The sequence below is a fragment of the Artibeus jamaicensis genome, unplaced genomic scaffold (genome assembly GCF_021234435.1).
Source record: "Artibeus jamaicensis isolate MK-2021 breed Jamaican fruit bat unplaced genomic scaffold, CSHL_Jam_final contig_1132, whole genome shotgun sequence".
Taxonomy (NCBI): domain Eukaryota; kingdom Metazoa; phylum Chordata; class Mammalia; order Chiroptera; family Phyllostomidae; genus Artibeus; species Artibeus jamaicensis.
Genome location: NW_026521221.1, coordinates 1,728,468 through 1,744,745, shown reverse-complemented (window position 1 = coordinate 1,744,745; position 16,278 = coordinate 1,728,468). Strand labels below are relative to the sequence as shown.

Sequence of the window (16,278 nt, the reverse complement as noted above, 5' to 3'; positions counted from 1 at the left end):
TCCTCAGGTTCTATAAGATTCTACCTGCAGTGTATCCTGCATCTTTTCTGTAAGCGTCTCCTTGGTTTCTCTGCCTCCTCTTTGAATGTGCCCTGCCATTGCTGTCAAAGCTGACATGCTTGATGTGTCACTCTAATCATGTGTCTCACACACACCCTCCAGGAACCTTCACTGATGAATGCTGATATTTTACCCTGGCATTAAAGGCAGCTTTAGCCTGCCTTTGTACTTTCTCGTCTCCTTTCTGCAATCTATGCTGTAGTCAAACTGCATCCTTATACTGTTTTCTAGACACTTTGTTCTTTTGCATATACTGTTTATTGATTTTACTTCCATCTACTCCTGTTCAAATTATATCCAGTTGTCAAAATTAAGCCTAAATGTCTTGTTAAGCAGGCTCCCGCCTCCTTTTTTTAGTATGGAAATTTCTTTGACATTCTTTAATATTCTAGACTCTAATAGTTTTTATCTGGTTTTATATTTATTCATTGTGTGTAACTTTTTTTTTCTTTTAGATTTTATTTATTTATCTTTAGAGGGGAAGGGAAGGAGAGAGGGAGAGAAACATCAGTGTATGGTTGCCTCTTGTGGGTTGCCTGCTGGGAACTGGCCTGCAACCCAGGCATGTGCCCTGACCAGGAATCGAACCACGATTTTCTGGTTCACAGGTCGGCACTCAGTCCACTGAGCTACACCAGCCAGGGCTGTGTGTAACTCTTTTACCTATTGTATTTAATGCTCTTTAAAGGTAGACACCATGTTTTACACATCATTGCCTCCAATCCAGAGTTTTGGTGGTTTTTTTGTTCGTTTGTTTTTGTTTTTGTTTGTTTACTGAATAGACAAACTACTGAATAAATACAGTAAGTTGAGTTACTGACATTTGTCTTAAACTCAGAGGTACTTTATTCAAACAGGTTATGATAGCATTTGTCAAGTGTCATAAAATACATCAATTTTATTAGCAACTTGAAACTGTTCAGGAGCTCCAAACCATCAGTGTTTATTTTATGCATAACTAGCCGCCCTTTTTTTGTGTCTGACTTTCAGATGCCTCATAAACATCATTGTGATCTGATTGCAATTGCCTTAAAGAATCTTTTTGCCTGGTTTTTAAATTGTGGGAAATTATAACAACATTTACCATTTGAACCATTTTTAAGTATACATTTCAGTAGTGTTCAGTACATTCCCATTATGCAACCAATCTCTAGAGTGTTTCTTTTTCTGTGTATTATGTGAGTTACTCTAACTTAATTTTATGTTAGATATGATGATTCTCAATAATTGCACTGTTCCAGAACCTATACAGAATTCCATGAGCAAATTCTTAAAATAAGTAAGAGGAACTTGGTCTCTCATAATTTTCCCATTTTTGCATATGTATGTGAGTGCGTATGCTCCTCTGCATCGTCTTGTGCTAACGAATGTCTTTTGTGGACTGTGACGCGGTGCTGAGCTGGTTTAATTAATATGATGCCGTTCTTAGTGTGGTACTCCCTGAAATACATGATAGTGAGCTCATGAGACTATTAAAGGGATTAGGACATCACTTTTCTTTTTCTCTAGAGAGATGGTCTGTACTTTCAGTGTGGCCCCTTAGGCAGGCAGGGCGGTTTTAGATTGTGGAGGGAACAGCTTGTCTCTCCATACTCCTGATGTTGCTGGTCTGTGTTATCTGCTGTGGCTGAGTCCGTTGCAGTCCTCTGGTTTGTACATATTTCACTTGAGGGTGTAAGATTTCTCAATACATAAATGAGCTATAGCTGAGCTTGAATTTAAGTAACTGTTTTGAGTGATATTTGGTGATTAATCAGTCAGATTTACATATTTAGAAGACTTGTGTTTCATTGTGACCGAAAATTAGGGGGCATATTTGTGCATGAAAATATTCCTGTTGAAATCACAATTTCCTAGTAGCTAAATTCAGTATATATTTTTGGCCTACATTATTGAGAATTCTTTGACCTCTTGACTGTTTCCTTTCCTTCCTAATATTTTTTCTTCATTATTTTTGTTTTGTAATGCTGTGCTTTCATGATTTCCCTACCTCTGTAAGCCATTTATTGTCTCAGTTTTCTAGATTTTGTTTTTTCTGCCCACCTCTTAAATGTTCCATTCTTCCGTACTTGATCTTCTTACTCTTTGTCCCTTTTTAAAATGATCTCATTCATTGTCCTTTTTAAAAACTACCATTTCTAGGCTGATGAATCTCAAATCTACTTCTCCAGCCTGGATTTCCTACAAATGCATTCATATCCGTCGCTGTGTCAGAGACATGTCTAACTCTTCCTTTTATAATCTCCTTTTTCTTTTGGTGGCACTCTTGTCTACTCAGTCATCAAAATCAGAATTTTATATTTATATTTAGAAAGTATACTATATTTACACTTTCCTCATCTTTACATCTCAGTAGTTACCAACTCTTGTAACATTCATCTCCTAAACACCTCTATTCCTGCCTCCATTCTCCCTGCTCCTTTCTCTGTTCAGACTTTCATCTCTTGTCTGGCTAGGTTCCATTCTTCCTTCGGGTTTCAAATATCACTTCCTCAGGGACACCTTGGACTCTCTAGTATAAATCTGTTGTTATATTTTAACTTCAGACCACTTAATCCATTTGTTATTATACATTTAGTATTTTCTTAGGCTATTTATTATTTGTTTCTCTCAGAGGGTAAGTTCTCTAAAGGCAAAGACTATGTCTGGTTTGGTCACTGTTGTATCTCTAATGCTGGTGGGTGCTTGACACATTGTAGGTACAAATTACATACTTGATTAATGACTTACTGACATACTTAGAAGAACCTTCAGCTAGTTTGCTTGCCTCCAAGGAAGCTTGCTGCCTTAGGTCTGTCTTTTAAACTGTGGCCAGAGTAATTTTTCTAAGATGCAGATCAGACAATTTTGCTCCCCTTTGCCTTCGGAGAAGTTCAAGTTTTTCTAAATGACAAACAGGCCCTGTTCTTTCTAATATAGAAGGCTTATCTCTTACCACGTCCAACTGCTCACTGTTTGTTTGCTCTAGCAACATTGACCTACTGGTTTCTAGTATGCATAAATCCTGTTCTACTTACATGCTATTCACCTAGCCCAAATAAGCACCCGCTAACCCTTCAGAACACAGGCAAGGTTTCACTTATCTTGCAAAGCTTTATCTCCTGTTGCAACTTCCTTCTACCTTCCTCAACAAGTAATGCTTTCCTCTTCTGTGCCTTTCTGTACATCATGAATATTTGTTTTACATTTCATTTGGTATTATCTATCTTTTTTGAGAGATATGAGAGTATAAGTGGAATGGAATATAAATATATCATTTAGTTTTTTCTATTTTGAAATAATTCATTTTAAATAACCTTAAGTTACCTTTAAAACATATAAGTTGATACAAATCTAGATGCTAGAAGTCCACAAATATCAACATGAAGTATTGGTGAAAGATAAGTAAATATTATCATTGATTGTATGATTACATGATTATGTATGCCTTGCATTTCAGATTTTGTCAGTGGAGCACTAAGTAAACTTAAATATAACAGAACACCCTCTATTACACCTCAACAAGAAAGAATCGGTAGGCATTATACATACTTATTTAAATGAAAATGTCTGAATTATTTTGGTTTAATCAAATTCAACATTATTTTCAATGGCGATACCATACTATAATACTATGCTATTATGTTAGTGTCTTGCTAATTACATTGGCTATAATGAAGCCAAAATTTGAAGTAAGAATTTCTTTTAATCTATTGTTACATCTTTAGTCTTCAAAATTATGCTTTTCTATTGTTTGTAAGTTAGATGTTATCGAACATGTGAAAATAACTCAATCATATTTTTATTTTAGAGCCTGAAGTTTATTAGTGTATGTTCCAGTTTTTTTTTTATTGTAGTTGGCTTATGGCTGAAATTATTTAGTCCAGTAACAGACAATATAACCATTTGTTTTGTTTTCCACATTAAATAAGTTAACAAATAGTTAAAATGAAGAGCAAAAACAATATTTAGATCAGTTTTTGTTTTAACTCCTTGGTTATGATTTTCTTCCCTGTGTTAATATTCTTTAATATGAATTACATGCAACTTTTAGTCTATTTGGTTTAAGTTAATACTGTGTTAAGAATCTTGCCTCTTTGCATCTTGCCTATATTTTATGGAATTGCAGGTATTAATTTAGTTTTATATAATATTTGCTAATGTAAACATATCATCTCATTCTTTGTTTAGCTCTAGGTAATAGCTTTGTAAGAATAAGTTTATAAAGCTCTTTTATTTGATCAACTTTGTGGAAGAAAAGATACATTGTTTTTTGTTTTGTTTTTTTTCTCCAGCCCAGCTGTCTGAGTCACCAGTGATTCTTACACCAAATGCTAAGCGTAAACTGCCAGTAGATTCTTACGGCTTCTCAAGCAAGAAAAGGAAGTCTATCAAGCACAATTTTAACTTTGAGTTGTTGCCAAGTAATCCCTTCAGTACCAGTTCTACACCAGTATCAGGTAGCAAATGTAAGTTACAAATTGGGTTGTAAATATTAACATAAGTGCCTATTCTGGGCAAAGCACTATTTCTAAAGTCCCCTAATTTTATTTATATTTTATTTGATTTTCTAAAGATTTTATTTACTTATTTTTAGATAGAGGGGAAGGCAGGGAGAGAAACATTGATGGGAGAAACATTGATCAGTTGCCTCTCATATGTGCCCAACTGGGAATAGAACCCCACAACCCAGGCATGTGCCCTGACCAGATATTGAACTGGTGACCTTTTGCTTTGTGGGACAATGCCCAACCTACTGAGCCACATTGGTCAGGGCAAGATCTCTACATTTTAAAATGGACACTGGTCAGTGTGATTAATGTGTGTGTGTTTTGTGGCCATGCCCACTGAAAGTTACGAGAAATAACTTGGAGGGACATGGAAGTTTGGTCTTCCGTGGATAGCACTGATGTTCAGGTTTTATGCAATCGAAATTCCTGAATTCTACTTTAGTTACTTCTGGATCTAGAGAAATAACTATATTGCTGTCTTCTGTTGACTTGAGGTTGCCAGAAGTTTGGTCATCTCTAAATCCAGAGTGAGGGTATTACCACTGGAGTAACCACTGCGGATTGCACTTTTTGGGGTAGGGGAGGTAATATTTTTAATGTTTTATGCCTGATTAGCTTTTATAAAAAGCTTTAAAAACTTTACTTATACTGTTCTTGTAGTGTGGTTTCCAGATCCCTTACCAGCCCAGCCATTTTCTTCCAAATGCACTACAAGTTCCTATTGTGGCCAAGCAGAGCGTCCAGAAAATAATATAACCATGTCAGTTTCAGTACCAGATTTTCGTTAATGTGGTCCAGGTTGAATTGGCTTCTTTAGCATGTGTAGACTACAGTTGGCTCATATGACCTTTACAGTCAACCCAAAATGAAATGAAACCATCACTAAGCCTGGGGTCCCCCATCTCATATTTATCTCACATTTAGTCAAAATGTGAGTGATCTCTGGTTCTTTTACATTTTTATTGGTTTCTGACAAAGTTAAGATTTCCATTTTGAATTCATAAGCTTGGTTATGAGTGCTTGAAAGCCTCTTTTTTGTTTCTATAAGTCTAAAAAATTTATATTTTCCTTGTTTGTTTTATAAAAAAAGTAAACAGAATAGCAGTTTGTTTTCTGGTCCTACATAGGTTCTCCATGGTTCATTAAAGTGTAATGATAAGAACTCTGAGGCCACGTCTGTAGCTTTTTCATTATTCAGAGGTTGAAGACTTCAACTTTTTAGAAGTAACTTTGTGTTTTCTTTACATTTAAAAAGCCTTTTCTACTTTGGAGGGCTTTTTCCAAATGGCACATGTGAAGCCTTTGCTTATTAGCATTATAGCATCTTCCCTAAGGAGGAACCTGTTGATTCTTTTCTCTAAGTTCCCCCAAAATAGGTTAAACATTCTTGTGTTATTGTAATATTAGTATAAGGCTGTTTAATCAGTGAATTGTCCTCAATTTTAATTAATTTATTTATCCTTTCTCAAGGACTTTTTCATTGCTTTGAGAGAGAGAGAGAAACATCGGCTGACTGCCTTTTTGTATGTGCCCCAACCAGGGATCTAACCTGTAACCTGGGTGTGTGCCCTGACCAGGTATCGAACCTGTGACCTTTTGGTCTATGGGAAAGTGCTCCAACCAACTGAGCTACACTGGCCAGGGCTTATTTAGTGGATTTTTTTCTAAATACAAAAATCAAAAAGTTCAACAACAAGTAATCCTATTTTAAACTCACCATTTTTCTTTGACCCTACTTTCCCAGGTATAATTTAACTGCAATATATATATTTTTTAATGTATAAAGGCAACAATATGAATTTAAAATCCATGAGTGTGGGGGCTCCACCTGCAGAGCTTCCCTGGGTCACTGTGGATGAGAATCACTCTACCAAGACATGATCTGCTTGGGGAGGAAAGGCTGACCAATCCTTCAGAGGAGAAAGGCCTTGACCCTCTGTCAACGAGCTTTTACTGAGTTTAGCTTGCATAGGGATGCGTATCAAAGAAAGGAGGTGTGGTTTACAGATAACATTTCTGGGGTCATGGGGGTCCCTTGAGTCAGAGTAGACAGGGTGATGCCAATCGGCTGTAAAACCTTGAAAAACAAACTTATTTTGTGTTTGGGCCCTTATTAAATTGAGGGCATTCTTACCAAAGCAGGCTTCACAGGACTTTATGCATTCTTTCTCAGGCCTGATCACCCCCAACCAGGAACTGCCGGTTGGGCACAGGGCTGCACCCCTCTTCAGCATTGTTTCAGGCCTTAATCAGGAGGAGGAAACAAGGCAGCCAAGAGATTAGGAGACTTTTTACAGATAGAATGAGGACTCAGGCTGTGATAAAGCCGAGGGGTGAGGGTCTTTTGTCCCTCCTCCATAACCCCCTAAGTCCTTCCCTGATGGCCCCTATGCAACTGCCTGTCTTAGGTTCCTTGAGGAATCTTACCCATCATCCATCCTCCAGGGGGGCCAAGCAGGGTGAAGTAAAGAAGGCAGAGGCTGCACCCCTGCTGGGAGGATAACTTCTGTATCCTTAGTGGCTTATGGTCCGAAGGTTCCTTAGCCGTGGGGCCTTTTCTCCTGTTGGTGGGGTTACAGCTCCTGAAACCAGGCAGGATGGTTCCCAACACATGAGTACCTATATGTAATTTCTTTCATATATATGTGATAGCTTTGCACTATGCCATGTATTCTGACTATGCCTGCTTGTTGTCACTGCAGCCTTAGAATGAAGCTACCTGTGTCACATTGGATATAGTATATTGGCCTCCAAAATTTCTTTAGTCAGAAGCACCCCAAGATCACTGTAATGGTTATTATAGTTATTTTTTTCTAGATATTTTTAAAGATTTTATATATTTTTAGAGAGAGGGGAAGAAAGAGAGAAAGAAAGACAGGAAGCAAAACATCAATGTGTGGTTACCTCTCACACGCCCCATACTAGGCACCTGGCCTGCAACCCAGGCATGTGCCCCGACTAGGAACTGAACTAGTGACACTTTGGTTCACAGGCCAGCCCTCAATCCACTGAGCCATGCCAGCCAGGGCTACAGTTATTAAATGGTTATTAAAACATGGGTGTCTCTGGGGACTTGTGTGAATTCTTTATTGATTCCAGTGATGAGTTAGGAGGGTTCATGTTTGTGGAGTGTACCTGGGAATGATTCAAATATAAGTCAAATGTATAGGGAGCTTCTGTTTATAACTATTTTACTGTAGTCAGTTTCATGATATCGTTTCAAATAACTTGTAACCAGCAGTTTTAAGCATGGATGAGGTATGTGTTACAAATCATTTTTTGCCAAAAATTATTGGACAAATTATACTAAAGTCGATGGACTGCAGTTGGTTAGCAGGTGCATACTTGATACTGAGATTTTAAATTGTTTTTCAATAGTTTATTTTTGGGAAAATTAATAGTGTTCTGTATCAAGTACTGTGCTGGACACTTTATATAAATTACAGTAATAGTTCTATGTGCCATAGAAATCCATGTTCAGAGCTTGAAGGTATGTAATAAGTAGCGGAACAAACTCAAGTCTATCTGTCAAGTCTATCTAATCTAAAGCTTGCTTTTACTCCGGTCTCCAGCAATGCCCGGTCCTCCCTTGTATTTCTAAATGAGTGTAAAGCACAATTCCAATGTGAAAGCAATGGTTAATGAGAACTTTCACTGGCATCTAAAAAGTAGAAAATTGATACTTCTTTTTTTTTTTTTTTTTAAGTTGAGTTGGGTTATTTGGCCCTTGAAATTTTGAAGCAGAAGTTATATGATTTTTACTGTGGCTCATGGGTAGAAATTAAGGCTTTAAGTCTAGTTGCTATTAACAGTAGTTTGTATTTTGAAAAAGAAAATAAGTATGTATGGTATATTACATGTGTTTATTTTTATAGTTCACCTTGATACAAGCCCAGAGGAGTCATCTCAGAGTTCCGTCTCTCCTGTGGCCATCAGTGGGAATCATTTGATCAGCACGGATGCGCCAAGGCGAAGTAAAAGGATTGCAGGCAAAACACTTTGCAGGTAATTTATCCAGGATATTATGTTTTCATTGGATAAATATTTAGTGTAGATAGTTACCTGTATTTTTTGGACCATAAGATGCACCTAGGTTTTAGAGGAGGAAAATAGGCAAAAAATTTTTGAAGCAAAAAATGTGTTAAAATATACTTACATAAATAACATAATATTTCACCAATGTAAATGTAAAGCTACATTCAGACTATAAGATGCACCCTCTATTTTACTCTCAAATCGTGGGGGCGGGGGTGCATCTTGTAGTCTGAAAAATAAGGTAATATAATATCTTGTGTTTATCCCAGGAATTATAATTAAAAATTTTTTCTCTGCCTTTATAGTTGTATTATTCGGCTGCCCTTTATGTATCCTCCAGGGAAAGATTCCTAATTTGAGTCATTTGCTTGCTTAAAGTCCTATTTCATGTTCTTGTGGGTAATTTTAAATTTGTGGTTATTTAAAAAGCTAGTTTACTCTGATGGTTCTGGTTTATAAGTGACTAAGTCTTGTGATAGATAGGAAAAATCATGTTTGCATGCAGATACAATATATGCAATATTCATATTGAATACCATACTCATATACAATATCTTAAAGCTTAACTGATTTTAGAAAATTATTACTCTTGAATTACTAGCAATATGATTTGCTGTGGACATTCTCAAATTTCCTTTTGCAAAAATTTCTTCAGTTTTTGTACTGTGAGCTGATATTTTTTAATTCCACTTTTTAGGGTGGAATCAGAAAAAGCAGGTTGCTTCTCTCCTAAAATCAGTCGTACAGAAAAGGTTCGAAGATCTCTTCGTTTGAAATTTAGTCTGGGGAGAAGTAGCAAAGATGTAGTAAGTTGCCTTTCACTATTTCATTGACGTTCATCTTAGCATAAAGCCGTATACGTGATGCTAAAAGACCCTCTCAACCCTGCTTCCCCTCCAGCTACTTTCTCATTCTCTAGTCCTCTGTATCCCAACCTCTCACACTTGCATATCTCCAACCCTCCTTGTCTGCTCTGCTTCAGCCACTTTCCGTGAGGCTTTCATCCCCAGCACTAACGGTGACTGTTCTCATCCAGGTCACTCATGATTTCATCGCCACTGGACAAATAACAGTCCTTGATCGACTCCACTTGCCAGCCACATTTGTCCTAGCTGATCACTTCCTCCTCTTGAATGTACTTTCCTTGCTTCAAGGACAGTGCACTCTCATGCTTTGTTGGTTACTTTTCTAATTTTTTTGCACTGGAGTGCACAAAGGCTCATCCCTGGACTTCTCTTTTTTCTCTCTTCACTCGTTCAAACGTGATCATCAGTTTTAAACATCACATATGTACTTCAGACTTCTAAGTTTCTATCTCCAGCCCAGAATGTTCTCCCTAAGAAGTTGGTTGTTTCTTAATGTCTGCCTACTTGACCTCCCTACTTGGATGTTGGCCCAGTAGACATCTCGAGTGTAACCTGTCCCAAACAGCTCTAAGATGCATTTCTTCACTGCCTCTATTTCTCTGCTCCTCCCCCTTCCCCTCAACCACACTTCTACCTGCAATCTTTACCTTCTCAGTTATGGTCAAAAACCATGCAGGCATTCTTGACTTACCACTTTCTCTTGCATGCCCTGCCTCTACCATTAGGGAATCCTATCTAACTTTTGTTTTCCTACTATATTTAGACCAATTATCAGCAGTACTACATTTCTAACTTTCTCTAAGTCCTATTGTCTCAAACTTGGATTACTGCAATAAGTTTCTACGAGTAGATCTACTTGCTTATACCTTTCTGCAGTATGCTGGCGAAAATTATCCTTTTAAAACCCAAGTGAAGTCATGTCACTTTTTTATTCAGAACCCTCCAGTGATGCTTCATTTCACTCTGGAAAAAAAATTTTCTTCCATCAACTGCAGCCCTGCCCCTGACCTATCCTCAGTCCCCCCTCTCCAAGCTCTCCTCCTGCCACGGCCCCTTGCTCAGTCGGGTGCATCCATTCTTGCCTCTTTGTCCAATATGCCAGACCTGGCTTCAGCCTTAGCAGCTGCACTGGTGCTTTTCTATCCCCAGAATGTTTTTCCTCTTATATGTTCATGGCTTTCATCCACATTTTTCTTTACTCACAAAATTATCTTCTTATGATCACTATGTTTAAAGTTATACCCCCACTTTTTATCACTTCATATTCTTTTTACCCTACTTTACTACTTTCTATCTTTTTACCACTTTACCAGTTTTCATCTTTTATATCAGCAATCCCCAACCTTTTTGGCACCAGGGACCAATGGGGGAGGGGGCGCAGGAGGCGGAGCTCATGTGGGCTTTACTCATATATGAGTTCTAACAGGCCATTACTGGTCTGCGGCTGGGGGTTGGAGAGCCCTGTTTTATATTACACAGTATAATGGATTGCTTATTTCGTTTTGGTCTTAATCTTTCCACTTAGCATATAAATTCCATGAAGGTAAGATTTTGGGCTTGGGTTACATTTGTTTTTCTTTTTTCTTCACTGTTATGAATAGGCTTTGGCACAGATTCAACATACCATAAGTTATTTTCCAACTTAATGAATATGTGAGACTATTTTTTATTTTGGATTGTAAAATCAACTAATAGCCAAATACTTACAACTTATCAGCATGTAAATGAATATATTTGTGTTTGCTATAAAATTGTTTCTTGATCAAATGTATTACTTTTAATTGACTATAGAGGATTTTGATAACTGTAAAATTTAACTTGTCTTAATATTTGGAAAATCAACTGATTTATTTTTTTTAACCAAAACTTTTCATTTCTTTTTGCCTGTGCAGAATGGGTATTCTGGTGTCAATAGACATGAAAATGTTGGTCGAAGACTTGCAAATCAACAAAGTTTAAAAAATAGGATTGAATATGTAAAAACAGGTCTGCTTTTTAGCCCAGACATTGATGAAAGATTAACAAAGAAAGGTAAAGGTACATTTACATGATGTTAGAGTTTTATTCAAAAGGCCTACTTTTTAGTTGCTTTTTTAAAAAAGAATTATAACTTTATTGAAATAAAATTGATACATAACCTTTAGTTGCTTTGTTAATGATAAAATGCATTAAGTAATTTACTATTCTAGAAATTTGATATTCATGTTATAATATCTGAACCGGCAGTGTATATTTTGTGAACTATTGGAGGATGCTTAAAATATGAAAATGTTTGACAAAGATTTTTACCACAAATTTTTAATTTGTTGTAATTACATACTTAGTACCTTATTTACCATGTATTTGGATAATATTTCAAAACTAGGTCAAATATAAAATATTAAAAACCCTGAACTGCTTTATTTTAGGTTCAAAAAAGATCAGTAAGTCTGAGGAAAACTTACTAACTCCAGAGCAGCCAGATGGAACACGCTACCGAATGTCTTGGACAGGACCTAATCATTCAAGTTTTCAAGAAATAGAAGCAAATGGAGCTTCTCTGGTAGAGGGAGGTCTTGAAGTGGAAAACTCCTGTTTGGAGCCTGATATTGTGATGGAAAAGTCATCTGTTAGTACATATGAACTGAGCCCTTCTAATGCACACAATAAGCATAGTAACAACGCAAGCTCTCTTAGTGGGGATGAAAATAATTTGAGTGCAGAGACTTTGGGGAGAATTCAGAAAGCATTTTCTGAATCTGGAAGTAATCTTCATGCATTGATCGATCACAGGCAGTCATCAATAACTGATAGGGGGAAAGAAAAATTAAATGAAATACCTTCTATAGCAGACGGCCCAGGGAAAACTCTCTTTAAAACTCATGATTTGACTGTGATAAAATCAAGTCAACACCACACTAGTAAAAGTGAAAACAGTGTTTCAGAAAGAGACTTTTCACTACATAAAACTCAAAATTTAGGTGGAGAAGCACCTGTAAGATATTACCCAACTGAGGTGAAGGCGGAACATGATGGAAACATTCATTCAGATATACCAAATGATTATTTAAGGAAGCAAGAATTGCCCAGTGATGAACAAATAAAAACACAACAGTGCCCGGGGGACGAACTAGATAATGAATTGAAGGAGGAGAGTGTGATGGAAGAGAACTTCCCAAAATGCACCACTTCTAGAGAGGATGCAGCTCGCGCCTCTTCCTCAGAGCAGATTGCGTATAATGTGACCAAGCTGTCGAAGCCCAGGCCCGGGAGAGTGGTTAAACAGCTCTCACTGGTGGAGACATGCGGCACGACAGTTTATAAAGCTGTGCAAGTAACAGAGCCGGGTAAGGTTTCAGACCACATACAGTGGTTTAACAAGCTTTCTTTAAATGAGCCAAATAGGACAAAAGTTAAATCACCCCTGAAGTTGCAGCGCACGCCTGTCCGTCAGTCTGTCAGAAGAATTACTTCTTTGTTAGAGCATAACAGACAACCCATAAGGCATAAACCGGCACATCTTGACGATGCCGCTCCTCTTCTGGTTAAAGCAGTGAGCTGTGACGGAGCTTTTTCCTCTTGTGTAGAAAGTGCACAAGATTCCTTGATTTCGTGTAATCAAGCAGGTCCAAGAGGACGGAAGTCTGTGTCACGGGAGCAGTCAGATGTTGAGGCAGTTTCAAAATCAAGCGTGGAATTAACTTCTAAATCTTTCCCACAGATGAAGAGGCACCCAGACTCCACGCATGTTTTCCTTGGGCCAACCAGAGTTTATACAGAGAAAGTGATGTCTGATGGGCAGGTTAAGGTTCCCTTGGAGGATCTGACAAATCATGATGTATTAAAACCTGTTGTAAATAATAATGTGGGCTTTTCTTGTGAGATAAATGACAGGGTCCTTAGGAAACTGTCAGAAAAAGAAAGGGTCTCATATAAAGGTTCTCCCAAAAATCCTTTAGGAAAAGTTAAACTACTACCAACAAGTAAACCTGTAGACTTGTAATTGGTGAATGTTATGCTTGTCATTAATGTAAATAAAATCAGCCATTAGTGATGTGCTTGTAAGGTAATCTACATGTCAATTTGTAGCTCAGGATGATACGTGATAGATTTATTTTTTAAAGATTTTATTTATTTTGGGGGTGGGGAGAAAGAGGGAAAGAAAAATCAATGTGTACTTGCCTCTTGCGTGCCCCCAACTGGGGACCTGACCTGCAACCCAGGCATGTACCCTGACTGGGATTTGAACTGGTGACCCTCTGGTTCACAGGGAGACACTCAATCCACTGAGCCACACTAGCCAGGGCCAGATTTTTCATTTCACTGCACAAGCAATTTACATTCTTGTGTTTGTATGAATGACTACTTTAGTTTCCTTGATTATGGCAATATTTAAAACTTTAGTTTTATTATGATCTCTTAAAACAGGTTACATTTTTTAAAAAGAAATTGTTGACTGGGTTTATAAAAAATTGGGTTTTTTAAATTGCATAAATTTTATTTCATAAGTGTGATAGGAAGAGTAGAATGAGTTGTGTCTATTTCCTGTTATTCCTCCTAAGTCACTTAATGTTTTTACAAGACATTTCTAACATATCAAGGGAATAGATAAGTCTTGCAAATCTTTCTCTTTTTTTTAACCCTTAACTGAGGACATGCTTATTGATTTTAGAGAGAGGGAGAGAGACATTGATAGGCTGCCTCTTGTATGAGCCTCAGTGGGATGGAATCCACAGCCCAGGCTTATGCCCTGATGGTATCAAACCCACAACCTTTCAGTTTATGGGCAATACTCCAACCAACTAAGCTGCACTGGCCAGGGCACAAATCTGTAATTCAAATTAATTTCTTAAATTACATTAATGTTTATTGCCTTTACCCAGACACCTAGAAATTAACTTGTTTCAGTAGCATCTCAATCCTTTATTCCTTTTGGGACTGAGTCATTAGGTTTCTGGTGCCCATAGATGCGTACAGGGGGTCACTTCAGAATAATGGCTAAAGTAGAGCAGTGACTCGAGTGTGCTTGTGTAGTGTGGTGCTGCAGGAACGAGTGATGACTTTTAAGCCATACTGTATTTTTTAAAGTTAATTTGCACAAATACATTTGTGTCTGTTTTGTCCCATGTAGAATTTAAAAATGAGGAATAACTAAGCTTGAAAAAATTAATCAAGGTGATTTCTTATATGCAGATGCTTGATTCTAGACTTTGAAAGAGTTGATCCACCTCCACATTTTCCTTGGATTCTTGTACTTTGGATTTTTCTAAAAGCCAATGGTGGTTTTGTCTTGTGTGTACATGTTATTTATTTAGCATAGAGATTAAAGATAATTTTCTGAAAAACTACTTGCCTGAGACTAATGAAATTCAAAATACCTTTTAGAATTTGATGCAAATTGTCAAGTAAAACTGTTTATATTTCAAGTTATCAGAAATTACAAATGCTTCAGGAAGAAATAGAGTATATTCTGAGTTTTACAGGAAGGGATTTGCAGGCAGAATCAACCACTGAAAGTAGTTTTGTGGGTCAGCTGTTAGAATGTCACATTCAGATGTGGGGCCAGCACAGAACAGCACTGCACACCCACTCAGAGCAACCAGACTTCGTCGTGTGATGTACGAGGACCTTAAAGTCATCAGATGTTTGCTTTACCACGTTCTACATGGTAGAAATAAGACATCTCTTATTTCGAAGATATTTCCTGTCTCTATATTCATTACCTAGGAATCAACCCTTTCTCTGAACTAGTAAGTAATTGACATATAAGGATTGTAAAAACCTGTAGGTATAAACGTAATAAACACTATGACATCAAAACAGGTTTGTACTGTTTACTGGGCATTCATTTCAAATGTTTATGGTATTTCTCTAATAGTAGAGGTCGAAAATATAAGCTTTGAGATATGTTGACTTTCTGAAAGAAATTTTTTTAAACCCCAAATTTCATTAATGTCCTTTTATAACCATGGGGGATGGGCCAAATGTTGAATTGGAAGACAAATTTAGAAAGAAGACATGGGAAATGAACCATACAAATTACCTGAATTAGTGGCTTTTCTGAGAGATGAATTGATAATGAGTGATACTTATTTAAAAAAATATACCCGTATGTCATTCCCATTTTCATTAGCTGAAAGTGAACAGCTTGGTGGTATGGTAATTGGAAGAAGTTGGGAAAGTTGAGTTTTAGACTTGATTTAATTTACATTTTTTATTTTTTTATGCAAAATAATGTTCCTAAACTCCTGGGGATATTTGATCAAATGATAAGCATTACCAAAGTCAAAATTGTCAGGATATGTGCAGTAAAATTAAAAGATTACTTTCACTGTTCTTATAAGTAAAGATGTTAATTTGCATATTATGAGAAACAATACAATTACATTGAACTAAGTGGGTTGCTTGGCAACATCCTATAATCACTTAAGAATTTAATATAGGATTTTCATAATTATCAAGTCCAAGATACATGTGGTAGATGTTTTTAAAATACTTCATGTACAGTGTTCATATTTTGGTGTATTTCAACCAAATTTCCATTCATCACAACAGCAGTAAATCTGAACAGCTTTTCCATTTTCCCAAGGTCAAAATGAAGGTAACAGTGAGCAATGTGAAAGTAAAGCTCAGAATTGAAAAACCCCCTCATATGTGCATCATAATATTAAGTCCCAGCTTGGTCTTTGAACCTAGAACCAATGGACTGCACTGTTGCTTGAGCAAACCCTGAAACAAAAGCTGGAAACGAGCATCCGTCCCTGCGAGAAAAGGCTGGGAAGGAGACTCGGCCTCAGACCCAGGCAGTGTGTCTCGGTGCATTTCTGTGCCTCAGACCCAGGCAGCGT

General features: G+C 37.1%; 1 protein-coding gene across 4 annotated transcripts in view; it reads left to right on the top strand.

Annotated features, from left to right (window-relative positions):
- Nucleotides 1–16,278, top strand: part of LOC119040259 (neuroendocrine protein 7B2) — an 83,460-nt gene that overhangs the window by 9,255 nt on the left and 57,927 nt on the right. The window contains exons 7-12 of one of the 4 annotated variants that reach the window (XM_053666221.1): nt 3,500–3,574; nt 4,335–4,508; nt 8,426–8,555; nt 9,283–9,391; nt 11,344–11,482; nt 11,860–15,229. In XM_053666221.1, the coding sequence (XP_053522196.1) occupies nt 3,500–3,574; nt 4,335–4,508; nt 8,426–8,555; nt 9,283–9,391; nt 11,344–11,482; nt 11,860–13,433 (2,201 nt within the window). In that variant the 3' untranslated portion in view covers nt 13,434–15,229. Of the gene's footprint in view, nt 1–3,499; nt 3,575–4,334; nt 4,509–8,425; nt 8,556–9,282; nt 9,392–11,343; nt 11,503–11,859; nt 15,230–16,278 lie in introns of those variants that run through there. The other 3 variants (XM_037133170.2, XM_053666230.1, XM_037133173.2) reach the window with 3 other exon arrangements.